This window comes from Salvelinus sp. IW2-2015, linkage group LG35 (genome assembly GCF_002910315.2).
Source record: "Salvelinus sp. IW2-2015 linkage group LG35, ASM291031v2, whole genome shotgun sequence".
Taxonomy (NCBI): Eukaryota; Metazoa; Chordata; class Actinopteri; order Salmoniformes; family Salmonidae; genus Salvelinus; species Salvelinus sp. IW2-2015.
The window spans coordinates 10,960,521-10,977,668 of record NC_036874.1 but is presented as its reverse complement, the minus strand read 5'-3'; the positions used below and the strand labels follow the sequence as shown (position 1 = coordinate 10,977,668).

Sequence of the window (17,148 nt, the reverse complement as noted above, 5' to 3'; positions counted from 1 at the left end):
CTTCCTCCTTTATCATCTTAATTCAATGGCTAGCCTCGCTCGACTTTGAGTGTTTGGTGCCATCAATTTAATTCACTATGATTCAATGGTCACTACACGCACTTTAAGGGAGTTTTACGCTTTCCAGTCTGTGGATGAATTCCWCTCACAAAAAGTCTTTAACCATTGAGTGTAATGCAAARTGCCTCATAAACTTATGGTATTAACAACGACCGATGTAAGTAGCAGATGTGCCATCATTTGGACAAACAAAATGCGCAGTGCACACTTGTTCTGATTGAGTTGTTCTGTACACCTCCACCAGGGGGCAGAATCCGATCAGAGACTTATTGAAATACGTGTTTCCACTTCCGGTTGTCGCACCATGGATGGAGTGGGTAGCTAGCAAGAAGTTGTGGATAAGTTTTGCTTAACAAGTGTAATTGAAACCAACATGACTGTTGTTAGTATTGACTTCGCTTGTTAGTTAAACGTCCACTTATTAGCCAGGCGTGAAGCAAATTAACCTAAACTGAGCTCGTTTTTTTGCTAAGCTTGCTAGCTACTGTATGTTGTGCTGTTTTCATAGATCACCACCATGTTCATTGCGTGAAGGTTTCAAAACAAGGTAAGGTGGCTAGCTAGCTACCTATCAATGTAATGAATAGTTTTCAGATCGTCAAAGAGCAAATAAAGGAGGGAAAGAAAAGCTAGAGGGCTTGCATTTCGATAGTTCCTACTTAAGATCATGCAGCGGATCTATTCCGTTTTATAATTAAGCAGTAAGGCAACTCCACATGAGGCTGTTCTCCTGCACGACGCAGCGCGCCCCGGTGGTGCCTTATTGCTATAAACTGGTTACCAACGTAATTAGAGTAGTTAAAATACATGTTTTGTCATACCCGTGGTATATTGTCAAAAATATTTTTACTGATCTAATTACATTGTTAAACCAGTTTATAATACCTTTTAAGGCCCCTTGTGATATATGGCCAATATACCATGGGTAAGGGCTGTATCCAGCCACTTCACGTTGCTTCGTGCCTAAGAACAGCCCATAGTCATATACCACACCCTCTCCTGCCTTATTGTTTCAATATACCCTTGTGTAGMATATGAATCTTGCTGTGCCAGCCATTCCCTGCTACATCATCACCATTGCTACAGAATGACATTTTATATACCAAGCACAGGAGGTTGGTGGCACCTTAATTGAGGAGAACTGGCTCGTRGTAATGACTGGAGCGGGATAAGCAATTATTATGAGCCGTTTTCCCCTCATCAGCCTCCTGTGATACCTAGTACTGTACAACTCTCTGTCTACATCTACTGTAGCTAACTGATTTTGTCTCCCAATTAGGCAAAATGGCAAACCTAGAACAATGGGTGAGCGACAGTCTGCACGACATCCTTGGCCTTAGTGACAGATATGTCGCCCAGTTCATGATTGGCTCCGCGCGTAAATCCTCAAGCTCTCAAGACTTTGTGGCCCACCTCAAGTCGACGGGCACCATCGACATTAATCAGAGAGTGATCGCCTTTGCACAGGAACTGTATGAAAAGGTAAAATGATTTGCTTTCTTTGTGTTTTAACTGCRTGCTTGTTTCTTATTTTTACTGTGGTTATTATGAGCATCTAGAAATGACTTTCATCTATGTGTTTCAGATTCCTCGTAAGCAAGTGGTTGAAAAGCCAGCCAGAGCGATAGAGCGACACGTCATGGAGATTGAGAGGAAGAATCGAACTTACACCCTACTGTCGGACAGCGAGAGTGACGGAGAGGCAGTGAGAGAGAGGGAGAAGGAGAAGAAGAAAAGTAAAGACAGAGGCGATAAGAGGAAGCACCTCAGGAAAAGGGAGGAGAGTCAATCATCTAGTGAAGAGGAGACCCCTAAAAGGTAATCAACCTGGAATAGAGTTTCATGTTGCWTGCTTGTGACAGGTTCTACCTGCTTTCCTCTCTTTTGTTGCTTTTTAGCTAAATGTTGACAGCTGTATTTGACTTGTATGGACTTCAGGGAGACAGGATGCAGCTTCAGGAGTCTATGGTCTCATTAACTGACTTGCAACCATAAATACATTACAACAATGAAGCCAGTTACCCGAGAATATTTTGATTGTTTTCATGCTGTGTAGTCTTMATTTTTTCAGCTGCTACTCCTCTGTGGCTTCAATGCTTGCTTGAACAAGCCTCCACTTAGATTGTGTGATTTGAGTTTCTAAAAGGCCCTTTCTCTTTCTCAGTAGTAAGCTGGGCCATGGCGACCAGAAGTCCAGTAAGAAGGATGATGAGGAGGAGGAGTGGGAGAAGGAAGAGAGAGAACGCGTACTGGATCTGGAAGAGAGGGATGCTTTTGCCGAACGAATGAAACTGAAGGACAAAGACAAGACGAGGAACATCATGGAGAGAACGGACAAGAAGGTGGGATTGACTATCAAAATGATGGGACCCAACCCAGTACATTTGACTTACTAGTGTACTTGTAGGTGTGTTTTGATTTTTGGCTAAATGTTTTTCCATGACCTTTTCACCAGGGCTACGAGGAGGCTCAGAAAAGACTAAAGATGGCAGAGGAGGATCACAAGAAAATCGTGAGCACATTATCAAATTCCCAGTAACTTATCGTATAATAGACTATCGTCTAGGTATAAAAAAAACAGTAGAAATAGAATTACTAGAACAGGGAGAGCCCCTCAGACTCATTATATGACTATGGTCACCACCTATCTTCTCGTCTTTTCTATAGCTTCCAGAGTTGMGGAAGGAGTCTCGCAGGAACTACCTGTCCAAGAGAGAGGCTGAGAAGCTGGAGGACCTGGAGGCRGAGATAGCCGACGAGGAGTACCTGTTCTCCACGGACGCGCTGACGGAGAGGGAGCGGAAGGAGCTGGAGTACAAGCGCAACCTCCGAGACCTGGCCAAGGACTACAAGAAAGCCGGTGCCAAGGAGAAGGAGGAGAGGAAGAACAGATACTACATGCCGGAGGAGAAGAGGAGTAAAGTAAGGAGGAGATAGTTGGCTAGTAATGGTCCTGCCATGGATAGCCAGTACTCTTGTTGAAATGGAGATATGTAAAACACTAGGATCCGGGGCTTGATTATATATATATCTCGCTCACTCTCTATTTTCCTCTTCCTCTGTCCCTCCCTCTATCTCCGACCGTCTCTCTCTCTCTTTCCATCTCTCCAGGATATTCCTCAGAGGGACATGGAGCTGGAGTTGGAGATGCCCATGGAGGGTGGAGGAGAGCAGGGTCGCTGGGAGGAGGAGAGGTTGAAGACCGCCTCGCTCAGCTTCGGGGCCAAGAAGGAGAGGGAGAAAGGGTTGAAGGCAGAAAGAGAGAAGTACCAGCTGATCCTGGAGGAGGACGAGATGATCAACTTTGTCAGCAGTGCCGTCATCATGAAGGGAACCCAGGATGAAAAGGTTGGTTGACACTAACTTTTATMATTGAAGCGTTTATCTCTGATAGATTGCAAGGAATAGAGCTATAATTATGGATGTTAGTCGAACAAAATATTGTAATAATTCAAATTCAGAAAATATTTAACATTCCATACATATTCAATAGCAATCAACAAATACACACCTGAGCTTCTGGAGCATTTCTAACTGTGCCAAGGACAAATTTCCATGTCACAATGAACAATACAGTGCAATTGCAATATTGTCTTCATCTCTGTATGCTGTGTGTCTCCAGGAGCAGGAGCAGGCAGCCYTGTCCCAGGCGGAGGTCCAGAAGCAGTCCATCCAGGAAGTGAGACGCAGCTTGCCCGTGTTCCCCTACAGAGAGGACCTGCTCCTGGCCATCCAGCAGCACCAGATCCTGATCRTCGAGGGAGAGACGGGCTCCGGCAAGACCACCCAGATCCCCCAGTTCCTCATGGAGTCGGTGGGTACACGTTATTCAAGGGCCACGTCCATAAACATTATTATGGACACACATCAAAGAGGTTAGAGAGAAGCAGAGGACACATTTCCATTGGACATTTTGTGTACATTTGACAAAGTCGTCTTGAATCTTCAGTGTTTTGTCCCCCCAATTTTTTTGTAGTCTTCCAACCTGATCCATTTGTGGCATTATGCTTTTCTGTGTATGTTATCTTTGTTGACCTGTTGTCTGGGTTTACATCTCCTAGGGATACAATGATGGAGGCATGAAGATTGGGTGTACCCAGCCCCGTAGAGTGGCAGCCATGTCCGTAGCAGCCAGGGTGGCACAAGAAGTGGGCGTCAAGCTGGGCAACGAGGTGAAAATGGCACAACCGCTCTCTTTCACTCCAATGAAGCATAAATTATTCTTACTGTATATGGTAGAAAACATAAACTAACCTTATTTGTCCAACCACCCCTTTCTTCCTCAGGTAGGCTACAGTATCCGTTTTGAGGACTGTACGTCGGAGAGGACAGTACTCAAATACATGACTGATGGAATGTTGCTCAGAGAGTTCCTGACAGAGCCTGATCTGGCCAGCTACAGGTACCACTATATGCCCCATCTGTCCTTATCTTTAGATATGTTTTCCATATGTGGAGGTTTATGTTTAAAAGTGGTATATTGTGTTTTACAAAAATAAGAAATGAAATAATTCCCTGCCATATTGTTTATAGTCAGTATGACAGGATAACAATACATGATCAATGATCCCTTCCTCTCTCTCAGTGTGGTCCTCATTGATGAGGCCCACGAGCGGACGCTGCACACAGACATCCTGTTTGGTCTGATCAAGGACATTGCCCGGTTCCGTCCGGACCTGAAGGTGCTGGTGGCCAGCGCCACCTTGGACACAGAGCGCTTCTCCTGCTTCTTTGACGACGCTCCGGTATTCAGAATCCCCGGCAGGAGGTTCCCTGTGGACATCTTCTACACTAAGGTACCTCTGCTGACCATCTGTATAGTGAAATGGCCTCAGGACAAAAGATTGCATCCCCATTCTCCACCGTTCTCCCGAAGTGTGCACTTGCGCATTTCCCACGATGGATTTAACATGAAAACTCCCTCCGGGCAATGTTTAAACCAATATAGAGCCTTTTAAATCTGCGACAGGAAGTGAGCAAGTGCACTCTTTGAGAGAAGGCGGAAGAAACGGAATGCAGCCATATGCATAACTTTGAATGACTGTAAATACCTTTTAGAATGTGAATCATTTCACTCGTGAGAAGTGATGGATGATACTAATGTAAGTCAAAGATGGAGGCCAATTATCTGTTCTATTGTTGTACGTTTTGCTATCTGGTATTGTTTACTATTTCTCTCTCTCTCTCAGGCTCCTGAGGCAGACTACCTGGAGGCCTGTGTTGTGTCGGTGCTACAGATCCACGTCACACAGCCCCCTGGAGACTGTCTGGTCTTCCTCACTGGACAGGTCTGGCACACTCGCACCTTGACCCCTCACCTCAACGCTGACATTCACATTACATCAGCTACTACATCATCTACCTCGGCTACTACGTCACATTACATCTGCTCTCACTCAACATCAGATCCTACATCAGTCACTACACATTAGCTAGGCCTACTACAAATCACACTGCATCTCGTAAATCACACTACATCTCATAAATCACACTACATCTGGTAAATCACACTACATCAGCAACCATCTTAAGTCTATTCATTCTGTATGTGGCTCTTTAATGTGTAGGGTGCCGTCTTTCGGATGGGACGTTAAACGGTTGTCCTGACTCTGTGGTCTCTAAAAGATCCCCTGGCACTTATCGTAAGAGTAGGGGGTGTTAACCCCGGTGTCCTGGCTAAATCTAGCCCTCATACCACCTAATCATCCCCAGCTTCCAATTGGCTCATTCATCTCTCCTCCCCTGTAACTATTCTCCGGGTCGTTCCTGTAGATGAGAATGTGTTCTCAGTCAACTTACTTTCTGCCAAGGTGTCTGTCCTTACCGCTCTCCCGTCTCTCTCTATTTCCACAGGAGGAGATTGAGACTTGCTGTGAGCTGCTGCAGGAGAGATGCAGGCGTCTGGGTTCTAAGATATCGGAGCTCCTGGTGCTTCCCATCTACGCCAACCTACCTTCCGACATGCAGGCCAAGATCTTCAGCCCCACACCCCCTGGCTCACGCAAGGTGAGGGGACCTCTTCTGTCCATTTACACTTGGGCCACTAGGGGGTGCTCAAGGACCACTTTGGAAATATGTTTTATCTTCTGTGATCAAATAATGTAAAAAAATATATGTATGCATTATTTTCTTTACCCAAATGGAAATCCAACTCAACCTAGGTTATTGTAGATTTCATGCTGCACTTATGTCAATGTAGTAGATTCTATTCTACTATGTCATTTGGCGCATTTTACGCTAATGGCGCCGAAGGAGTTGGCCGCCGCTTTACGATCCTGTAACCGATTGTGTATGTTTTTTCACATTATTTTTAACTTATTTTGTACATAATGTTTCTGCCACCGTGTCTTTTGACCGAAAAGAGCTTCTCGATATCAGGGCAGCGATTACTCACCCCGTACTGGAGGAATTCTTCTTCTTCAACGAGTCGGACAGGAAGGATTTACTCCAGACACACGACGAGGCCCTCATCCCCGTCATTCGCAGGAGCGAAAAGACGGAGATATCTCGGACGACGGTCCGTCGCCTTTACCATCGGTCCTTTTAGACAACGTACAATCAATCGATAAATAAAATAGACGAACTACGAGCACTTATATCCAACCAACGAGACATTAAAAACTGTAATATCTTATGTTTCACCGAGCCATGGCTGAACGACGAACATGATTAACATACAGCTGGCGGGTATTAAGATTTTTCGGCAGAATAGAACAGCGGCCTCTGGTAAGACAAGAGGCGGCGGCCTATGTATATTTGTAAACAACAGCTGGTGCATGAAATCTAAGGAAGTCTCGAGGTTTTGCTCGCCTGAGGTAGAGTATCTCATGATAAGCTGTAGACCACACTATTTACCAAGAGTTTTCATAGCTGTCTATATACCACCGCAGACCAATGCTGGCACTAAGACCGGACTCAATGAGCTGTATACAGCCATAAGCAAACAGGAAAACGCACATCCAGAGGTGGCGCTCCTAGTGGCCGGGGACTTGAATGCAGGGAAACTCAAATCAGTTTTACCTAATTTCTATCAGCATGTTAAATGTGCAACCAGACGGGAAAAATACTCTAGACCACCTTTACTCCACACACAGAGACTCGTACAAAGCTCTCCCTCACCCTCCATTTGGCAAATCTGACCATAATTCTATCCTCCTGATTCCTGCTTACAAGCAAAAACTAAAGCAGGAAGCACCAGTGACTCGGTCAATAAGAAAGTGGTCAGATGAAGAAGATGCTAAGCTACAGGACTGTTTTGCTAGCACAGACTGGAATATGTTCCGGGATTCTTCCGATGGCATTGAGGGGTATACCACATCAGTCATTGGCTTCATCAATAAGTGCATCGACGATGTCGTCCCCACAGTGTCCGTGCATACATACCCCAACCAGAATCCCTGGATTACAGGCCCCATCCGCACTGAGCAAACGGGTACAGCTGCCGCTTTCAAGGAGCGGGACTCTAACCCGGAAGCTTATAAGAAATCCAGCTATGCCCTCCGACGAACCATCAAACAGGCAAAGTGTCAATACAGGACTAAGATTGTAATACACCGGCTCCGACGCACGTCGGATGTGGCAGGGCTTGCAAACTATTACAGACTACAAAGGGAAGCACAGCCAAGAGCTGCCCAGTGACACGAACCTACCAGACGAGCTAAATTACTTCTATGCTCGCTTCAGGGCGAGTAACACTGAAACATGCATGAGAGCAAGAGCTGTTCCGGACGACTGTGTGATCACGCTCTCCGCAGCCGATGTGAGTAATACCTTTAAACAGGTCAACATTCACAAGGCCGTAGGGCCAGACGGATTACCAGGATGTGTACTCCGAGCATGCGCTGACCAACTGGCAAGTGTCTTCACTGACATTTTCAACCTGTCCCTGATTGAGTCTGTAATACCAACATGTTTTAAGCAGACCACCATAGTCCCTGTGCCCAAGAACACTAAGGTAACCTGCCTAAATGACTACTGACCCGTAGCACTCACGTCTGTAGCCATGAAGTGCTTTGAAAGGCTGGTCATGGCTCACATCAACACCATTATCCCAGAAACCCTAGACCCACTCCAATTTGCATACCGCCCCAACAGATCCACAGATGATGCAGTCTCTATTGCACTCCACACTGCCCTTTCCCACCTGGACAAAAGGAACACCTATGTGAGAATGCTATTCATTGACTACAGCTCAGCGATCAACACCATAGTGCCTTCAAAGCTCATCAATAAGCTAAGGACCCTGGGACTAAACACCTCCCTCTACAACTGGATCCTGGACTTCCTGACGTGCCACCGCCAGGTGGTAAGGGTAGGGAACAACACATCCGGCACGCTGATCCTCAACACGGGGGCCCCTCGGGTGCGTGCTCAGTCCCCCCTGTACTCCCTGTTCACTCATGACTGCACGGCCAGGTAAGACTCCAACACCACCATCAAGTTTACCGATGACACAACAGTGGTAGGCCTGATCAGCGACAACGATGAGACAGCCTATAGGGAGGAGGTCAGAGACCTGGCCGTGTGGTGCAAGGACAACAACCTCTCCCTCAACGTGATCAAGACAAAGGAGATGATTGTGGACTACAGGAAAAGGAGGACCAAGCACCCTCCCATTCTCATCGACAGGGCTGTAGTTTGAGAGCTTCAAGTTCAGGTTGAGAGCTTCAAGTTCCTTGGTGTCCACATCACCAACAAACTATCATGGTCCAAGCACACTAAGACAGTTGTGAAGAGGGCAATACAAAGCCTATTCCCCCTCAGAAGACTGAAAAGATTTGGCATGGGTCCTCAGATCCTCAAAAGGTTCTACAGCTGCACCATCAAGAGCATCCTGACTGGTTGGATCACTGCCTGGTATGGCAACTGCTCGGCCTCCGACCGCAAAGCACCACAGAGGGTAGTGCTTACATCACTGGGACCAAGCTTCCTGCCATCCAGGACCTCTATACCAGGTAGTGTCAGAGGAAGGCCCTGCAAATTGTCAAAGACTCCAGCCACCCTAGTCATAGACTGTTCTCTCAGCTACCTCACGGCAAGCGGTACCGGAGTGACAAGTCGAGGTCCAAATAGCTTCTTAACAGCTTCTACCCCCAAGCCATAAGACTCCTGAACAGCTAATCAAAGGGCTACCCAGACCCCTCTTTTATACTGCTGCTATTCTGTTTCTAATCTATGCATAGTGACTTTAACTCTACCTACATGTACATATTACCTCGACTAACCGGTGCCCCTGCACATGGACTCTGTACCGGCACCCCCTGTATATAGCCTTGCTTGTTATTTTACTGCTGCGGTTTAATTATTTGTTTGTTTTATTTTCTACTGATCCATTTTTTACTTAATACTTAAAAATAAAGGTTAAGGGCTTGTAAGTAAGCATTTCACAGTAAGGTGTACACCTGTTGGCCATGTTCTTAACCACGTACTCCACCCGGCACAGCCAGATGAGGACTGGCCACCCCTCATAGCCTGGTTCCTCTCTAGGTTTCTTCCTAGGTTTTGGCCTTTCTAGGGAGTTTTTCCTAGCCACCGTGCTTCTACACCTGCATTGTTTGGGGTTTTAGGCTGGGTTTCTGTACAACACTGAGATATCAGCTGATGTAAGAAGGGCTATATAAATAAATTTGATGAATTCGGCGCATGTGACAAATAACATTTGATTTGACTACTTAAGACATCATTCTTCAGATTCCTGCCTCCATGTTTCTCATTCTCTTGTGGTGTTGTGTACCAACACATTATCTGATGTACAAAGTGTCCTCTCTCTGCGTGACCTTAGGTGGTGGTGGCCACTAACATTGCGGAGACCTCTCTAACCATCGATGGGATCATATACGTCATAGATCCAGGCTTCTGCAAGCAGAAGAGCTATAACGCCCGCACTGGGATGGAGTCTCTGATTGTCACGCCTTGCTCACGGGTAACACGCTAGCTTTTGTTTTCAAACGAGCCATTTTGTTGTCATTGTCAGAGAAAGGGTCATTCATGTGGCTCTTATTGGGGTTGTTGTACCGTGGCTGTRGGAGAGGCCTCTTTCCAGTATTTCAAACACCTGTTTCTTTGACTGTCATTTTTGTAGATTTAGTTCTCTGGACAACATTCTGACCGTTTGCTGATTCCATCTGTGTTTTGATCCACCACAGGCCTCAGCCAATCAGCGAGCAGGTCGTGCAGGCAGAGTGGCCGCTGGGAAGTGTTTCCGTCTTTACACTGCGTGGGCGTTTAAACACGAGATGGAGGAGTCCACCGTGCCCGAGATCCAGCGAACCAACCTGGGCAACGTGGTGCTACTGCTCAAGAGCTTGGGTACGGAACAAACTCTTTATAAGTCATGTCGCAGTGCTAAATAAGAGAACACGTTTTAAAAAGCACAGAAGTCCTCTTGAAGTAATCCACTGAAGTATAGTCTGTAGTTGACTATTATGAGTTTGACTTACTTGACTTAGTGGAGCAAAGGGCCTCATTATGAGCGTCTCAAACCCACGTGTCGATTTGTTTTACATTGGAGTGGCGTATATATTTTTTCCCGACAGGAATTAATGACCTCATCCACTTTGACTTCATGGACCCGCCCCCTCACGAGACCCTGGTGCTAGCTCTGGAGCAGCTGTACGCACTGGGTGCTCTCAACCACCTCGGAGAGCTCACCAAGGTAACTAACGCCTGCACCATTCAAAACCACGGCACCATTCAATCGCATTGGCACCGTTCCCTCCTCCCTTGTTAAATCAGTTGAATAAGAAAAAGGCTTCTACGGCTATCCCATCTCAATTWATTGTTGGAGATAAGACCTGTAGTGATCCTGATGTTATCTCGTGAATCAAATAACTTTTTTGCGAATGTTGGTTCCTCTGTCAACGAAAATCAAAAACATTTATGGAAATCCCTTGGGTTACATTAAGGGACATTTTCCTTCTCTGCTTTAGTTTGATCCACCTGATGTAATGGAGGTGATTGGTAACTTAAAGAAATCAGCAGCAAGTCATGATGAGGTGAAATCATTTTTGGTGAAATCATTGTCTTCCTCCATTATTGAGCCTCTAACGTACATCTTTACCAAATCAATGCAAACTGGTGTTGTTCCTAAAGATTTGAAAATTGCCAAAGTTATCCCCCTCTATATATCTGGGGATGCAAGATCTTTTACAAATTATTGCACAGTATCTGTACTACTGTGTTTTTCTCAAATCCTAGAGAAACTGTTGTATAAAAGAATGTTGAAACATTTAAACCAACACTATTCTATATGACCACCAATATGTTTTTTGGTAAAACTAATCTACAGATTTGGCTCTTACAACTTGTGGATAAACTCTTTACAGCCCCAAACAACAATGAATACGCTCTTGGCATCTTTCTAGATTTATCCAAAGTGTTTGACAGGGTTGATCATGAAATATTACTTGCTAAATTGCATTATTACGGTTTAAATTATTATACGTGGCTATATAATTATGTTTTTGATAGAGAACTGTTCCGTACCCAAGCTCTTGAGCAGTAGCACTACATTGCCCAGGTTAGTTCTCTGGATCTCGGGCACGGTGGACTCCTCCATCTCGTGTTTAAACGCCCACAAACCAAATCTGCCAGGGTCAAGATATCCTGTGGCATTCCACAGGGTTCGATCCTTGGACCTTGGTTATTACTAATCTATATCAATGACCTTGATGCTGTGTCTTCTACCGTACTTCCCATTCTTTTTGCTGAGGATACCAATTTGATTTTATCACACGAGAATTTCGATTYACTAATCAACGAAGCCAACTCAGTTTTCTGAATTTCCATATAAACAAATGATCTTTTAAATGTAATAAAAAATCAGACTTCGTTGTATTTACTGGTAAGAATCAGATATATTTTTATAAGAGCCAGAATCTCAATTGGTGGGAATGAAATGAACCAGGTTTAATCTACAACATTCCTAGGTGTTCTAGTTGATGAAAAGTTGTYCTGGAAAGATCATATTCACTTTGTGTGCAGCAAAGTGTTGAAGTCCTTTGGTATCAKCAGAAAGATTAGTGGTTTGGGCTTGCTTCCTGACACTATACCTCAGCTTCATTTACCCATATATTATTTACTGCAATATTGTCTGGGCCAGTACATATGCTTTCTACCTACACAAATGACTCATCACACAAAATAAACGTACAAGACTAGCCACCTCCTCTAACTACTTGGCTCCAGCTCTCCCTCCATTTAAGAAACTCAATATATTGTCTATCTACAACATTAATATACTCAAATGATGCACCTTCATCTACAAATACACATGCCTCCCAGACAATCCACCTAAACCCTTCAATGGTTAATTCAGGTTAATTCCCAAATCCATCCCAAATCCATGCATACACAAGACACCTTTACCCTTCCCACTGCCTCACATAGTCAGTTCTCTAGCAGATACAGAGGGTTCGTACTCTGGAATCTTCATATTGCCAAAACATCATCATCCCTCAATAACTTCAAGCGTAGATTAGGGGTCAGCCCGATGACCCAAACTACCTCCATGTAGCCTAACTCTCTCTCTCTCTCACACACACACACACACACACACACACACACAATCAAACATGTTTTTTCTTCTATACTGAGTATGTCATGTACAGTTATAATTAGTATGCTTTGTTTAACTGATTGAAAAACTTTTTTTGTTCTTATATTTTTTGGGGTGTGGTTGCTTGTTTTATTTTTATCTGTACTGTTTTGTCTTTCCCTTTTATTCTTTGGTGATAATAAATCAAACCTAAAAAGTGCAAATGACCTCTGGGAATGAAGGGAGGATATATAATAGGGAAAATCGATTCCATCACCATTAGGCAGGTGAATGAACATATTGGCTTCTAATACCTTTGAAAGGTGACTATTTGATGTGAAAGGTCATGTCATGTGTGTTGTGTTCCAGTTGGGCCGCAGGATGGCTGAGCTGCCGGTGGACCCTATGCTGAGCAAGATGATCCTGGCCTCAGAACAGTGAGTCTCTATGGCAATCCTGGCACTGGCATGGAATGAATGTAGTTTTATTATTATTATTCTGTTACCTTGCTCATCATTCCCCTTTCTCTCTTTTTTTCTCTCACCCCCCCACTCAATAATTTATTTTATTCTTATTACAAAAGTGCTTTATTGCCAATTATTCAACAGGACATGAAACACCTTAATGTATTTCACTAAACTTTCCCATCTTCCTCTGTCTCTCCAGGTATAAGTGTTCTGAGGAGGTGTTGACCATCGCGGCCATGCTGTCTGTGAACAACTCCATATTCTACCGGCCCAAAGACAAGGTGGTTCACGCCGACAATGCCAGGCAGAACTTTGTGGTGCCCGGAGGAGACCATATGGTGCTGCTCAACGTCTACACACAGGTCAGGAGGATTGGGTTTGATAGTTAAGATAAAGATGTGATACTACCCCCCTTTGTTTCCACTTGTCTCATATAAGGTATCAGGGTAGCAGTTCTGGGTCATATTCATTTGGCACCAACTGTAAAAATAAAATAAAAAGAGACAAACATGGAGGATCTTCATCTTCGTTTTTCTGTTGCAAACCATTTAGCCATGGTAATGCCCTAATGCAGGGGAAGGCAACTATGTTCAGCAGCGGGCTGATTTTTGTCGGAGCGGATGGTGTGGGTGCCGGAACATAATTATAATTATTTGTACAAAAAGTTCGGGAAATGCTGTTCTATGTTTTGTTTTCAGTCTGTGATATTGACTGCTTCATTTGTCCCTCAGTGGCTGGAGAGTGGCTACTCCACCCAGTGGTGCTATGAGAACTTCATCCAGTTCCGCTCCATGAAGCGGGCGCGGGATGTCAGGGAGCAGCTGGAGGGCCTGATGGACAGGATCGAGGTGGAAGGTGTAACAGCTCAGGGGGCGACATTGTGCCCATCCGCAAGGTCCGTGTGACTGTGAACGCACCCTAACCTCATGACCATGAACACACCTTAAAACCGCTTAACTGAACATACCTTAAAACCGCTTAACCATGAACATACCTTAAAACAGCTTAACCATGAACATACCTTAAAACAGCTTGACCATGAAACTACTTAAAACAGCTTGACCATGAACATACCTTAAAACAGATTGACCATGAATACACCTAAAACAGATTGACCATGAAATACACTTAAAACAGTTGACCATGAATACACCTTAAAACAGCTTAACCATGAACATACCTTTAAAACAGCTTGACCATGAAACACCCTTAAAAACAGCTTAACCATGAACACACCTTAAAACAGCTTAACCATGAACATACCTTAAAACAGCTAACCTGAACATACCTTAAAACAGCTTGACCATGAACATACCTTAAAACCGCTTGACCATGAACATACCTTAAAACCGCTTGACCATGAACACACAATAAAACCGTTTCCTCTAGTTAACCATGTCTTTTTTTTAAACACCCTCCTGGAGTTTAGACCAGTGTTTCCCAACCCCAGTCCTCGGGTACCCCCAAACAGCACACCTGATTCAACTTGTCATCTAAACGTCAAGCCCTCCATGTTGAATCAGGTGTCTTTATCTGGGGCTACAACTAAAAGTGTGCTGTTGGGGGTACAGGAGCACAGTTCTTAAAACAGTTCTTAAATCATGCCGGGTGTTAAGCCGGCCACTCCGTTGGAGAGGCAGGTTGAGTTCACTTAATATGCATCTGAATGGACGCTCCGTGCTTTCCCAACTTCATCATCATCATCACAGTCCATTCTCCAGTGAAACTGATACACAAGAACTCCCCAAAAGGCAGTCCGTTGGTGTTTTTATTTGGCCCCCCAAGTTAAAAAAAATCCACAATCAGCTCAAAGTGATTTTAATTTAGGACACCTCTTCCCAGGTATTCCCACGCATAAATAGAGAAGCATATGTGATCGTATGAAATCAAGGTTTGAAAGGACTCTGTTTTTGTCAAATACTATATCTGTTTGGGATTTTTGCGGTCAATTTTCACCATCTCAGTAACATGATCACTCATACTCTCTCACAGCGTGCACACATAGAATCACTCATACATCCTCTCTTTCTCTCTCTCACTGATACTTCATTTAAAAATATGTATTTTGACCTCAAATGGACAACCATGTAAAATAAAGGTGAAATAAATAGAAATGATCTCTCTCAGGCAGTGACGGCGGGGTATTTCTACCACACGGCGCGGCTCAGCAAGGGGGGCTACAAGACAGTGAAGCACCAGCAGACAGTCTACGTCCACCCCAACAGCTCCCTGTTCGAGGAGCAGCCCCGTTGGCTCATCTACCACGAGCTGGTCTTCACCACCAAGGAGTTCATGAGACAGGTCTGGCATCAGTACTAGTAGACTTGTGGTCATGTTTGTGTGTATGTTTCTCCGTGTGAGGCAGATCTGGAAGCAATCCACCACCGTGAAGGGCAAAGTAAAACCTTAGGGGATAGTTGTTGCTGTCTTGTTGTAATATCAAGTGACTCCAGGTAGCATTGTCTTTGTATACAGTATTATATACAGTACCTTCGGAAAGTATTCAGACCCCTTGACTCTTTCCACATTTTGTTACGTTACAGCCTTATTCTAAAATGGATTAAATAAATACAAATTCTCAGAAATCTACACACAATAACCCATAATGACAAAACGAAAACAGGTTTTTAGGAATTTYTGCAAATATATTAAAAATAAACAACAGACATTTCTTATTTACTTAAGTATTCAGACCCTTTGCTATGAGACTCGAAATTGAGATCGGATGCATCCTGTTTCAGTTGATAATCCTTGATGTTTCTACAACTTGATTGGAGTCCACCTGTGGTAAATTCAATTGATTGGACATGATTTGAAAAGGCACACACCTGTCTATATAAGGTCCTACAGTTCACAGTGCATGTCAGAGCAAAACCCAAGCCAAGAGTTTGAATGAACAAGGCACACCTGTTAATTGAAATGCATTCCAGGTGACTACCTCGTGAAGCTGGTTGAAAGAATGCCAAGAGTGCAAAGCTGTCATCAAGGCAAAGAAAGGGTGGCTATTTGAAGAATCTTAAATCTTAAATATATTTAATTTGTTTTAAACTTTTTTTGGTTACTACTTAATTCCATGTGTGTTATGTCATAGTTTTGATGTCTTCACTATTATTCTACAATGTAGAAAATAGTCAAAGTAAAGAAAAACCCTGGAATGAGTAGGTGTGTCCAAATCTTTGACTGGTACTGTATATTAGCAAACATTTCTAAACTTGGTTTTGCTTTATCATTATGGGGTATTGGGTGTAGATTTAGGGGGAAAATGTGTATTTATTTGATCAATTTTAGAATAAGGCTGCAACGTAACCTAATGTGGAAAAAGTCAAGGGTTCTGAATACTTTCTGAATGCACTGTACATAATGTATGTTGAGATTTAAGCTGCATGGGACAGAATGAATACGATTTTAAGGGGAAGGAAGGTGCTGTTATTCATACATTACTTTGAATTCATGTAAATATATTTTCCCCCTTTTTTATTTGAACCTCTTTCTCTGCCTCAAGGTGATTGAGATAGACAGCASCTGGCTGCTGGAGGTGGCTCCCCACTACTACAAGAACAAGGAGCTGGAGGACAGCAGCAGTAAGAAGATGCCTCGCAAACAGGGCAAGGCCAAGGAAGAGCTGGGCTAAGGACAGGAGCTAGAAAAGACAGAGACTTTCTCCCCTCAGAGATAGACAGCCAAGCAGGGCTGCCATAAGGAACTGTGATATCAAAAAAACTTTGGGGCCCTTGAGCCAAAAAAAAAAGAAACTGGATAAAAACTTGTATGGTTATGAGCTTATTTATCATAAACCACCTATCGRAGCTAGACGAGCTTGATGATAAGGAAATGTTATGCACTTGGACTGTCAGAGTTTCCTGTGTCTGGTATGATGCAGGGTCCGGGGTGAAGATTCCCCTAAGTACAGATCTAGGATCCGCTTCCCCTCCCCATGCCCTAACCATTAGGGCTGAAATGCAAAACTGACCGAATATCAGTGTATAGGGGGGTAAGTTCACCCTACTCCATGATGCAGAAACAGCAGCAAGACAGATCAAAACAAATGACTACTCCAAATGACAGGGCTACTGCTTTGTACGTAAT

The 17,148-nt window shown here is 44.1% G+C and overlaps 1 protein-coding gene across 1 annotated transcript; it reads left to right on the top strand.

The window, feature by feature from the left end:
• The first annotated feature begins 356 nt into the window (after positions 1-356).
• dhx16 (DEAH (Asp-Glu-Ala-His) box polypeptide 16) lies at positions 357-16,782 on the top strand. Its single transcript, XM_023980051.2, has 21 exons — positions 357-607; positions 1,340-1,542; positions 1,646-1,878; positions 2,225-2,402; positions 2,516-2,572; positions 2,728-2,982; positions 3,172-3,408; positions 3,683-3,874; positions 4,122-4,232; positions 4,347-4,462; positions 4,646-4,856; positions 5,250-5,348; positions 5,914-6,066; positions 9,842-9,982; positions 10,206-10,368; positions 10,596-10,714; positions 12,965-13,032; positions 13,262-13,424; positions 13,794-13,961; positions 15,190-15,363; positions 16,565-16,782. Exons 2-21 carry the CDS (start codon positions 1,345-1,347, stop codon positions 16,691-16,693), a joined length of 3,165 nt encoding a protein of 1,054 aa, XP_023835819.1. The 5' UTR covers positions 357-607; positions 1,340-1,344; the 3' UTR covers positions 16,694-16,782.
• Positions 16,783-17,148: the final 366 nt, after the last annotated feature.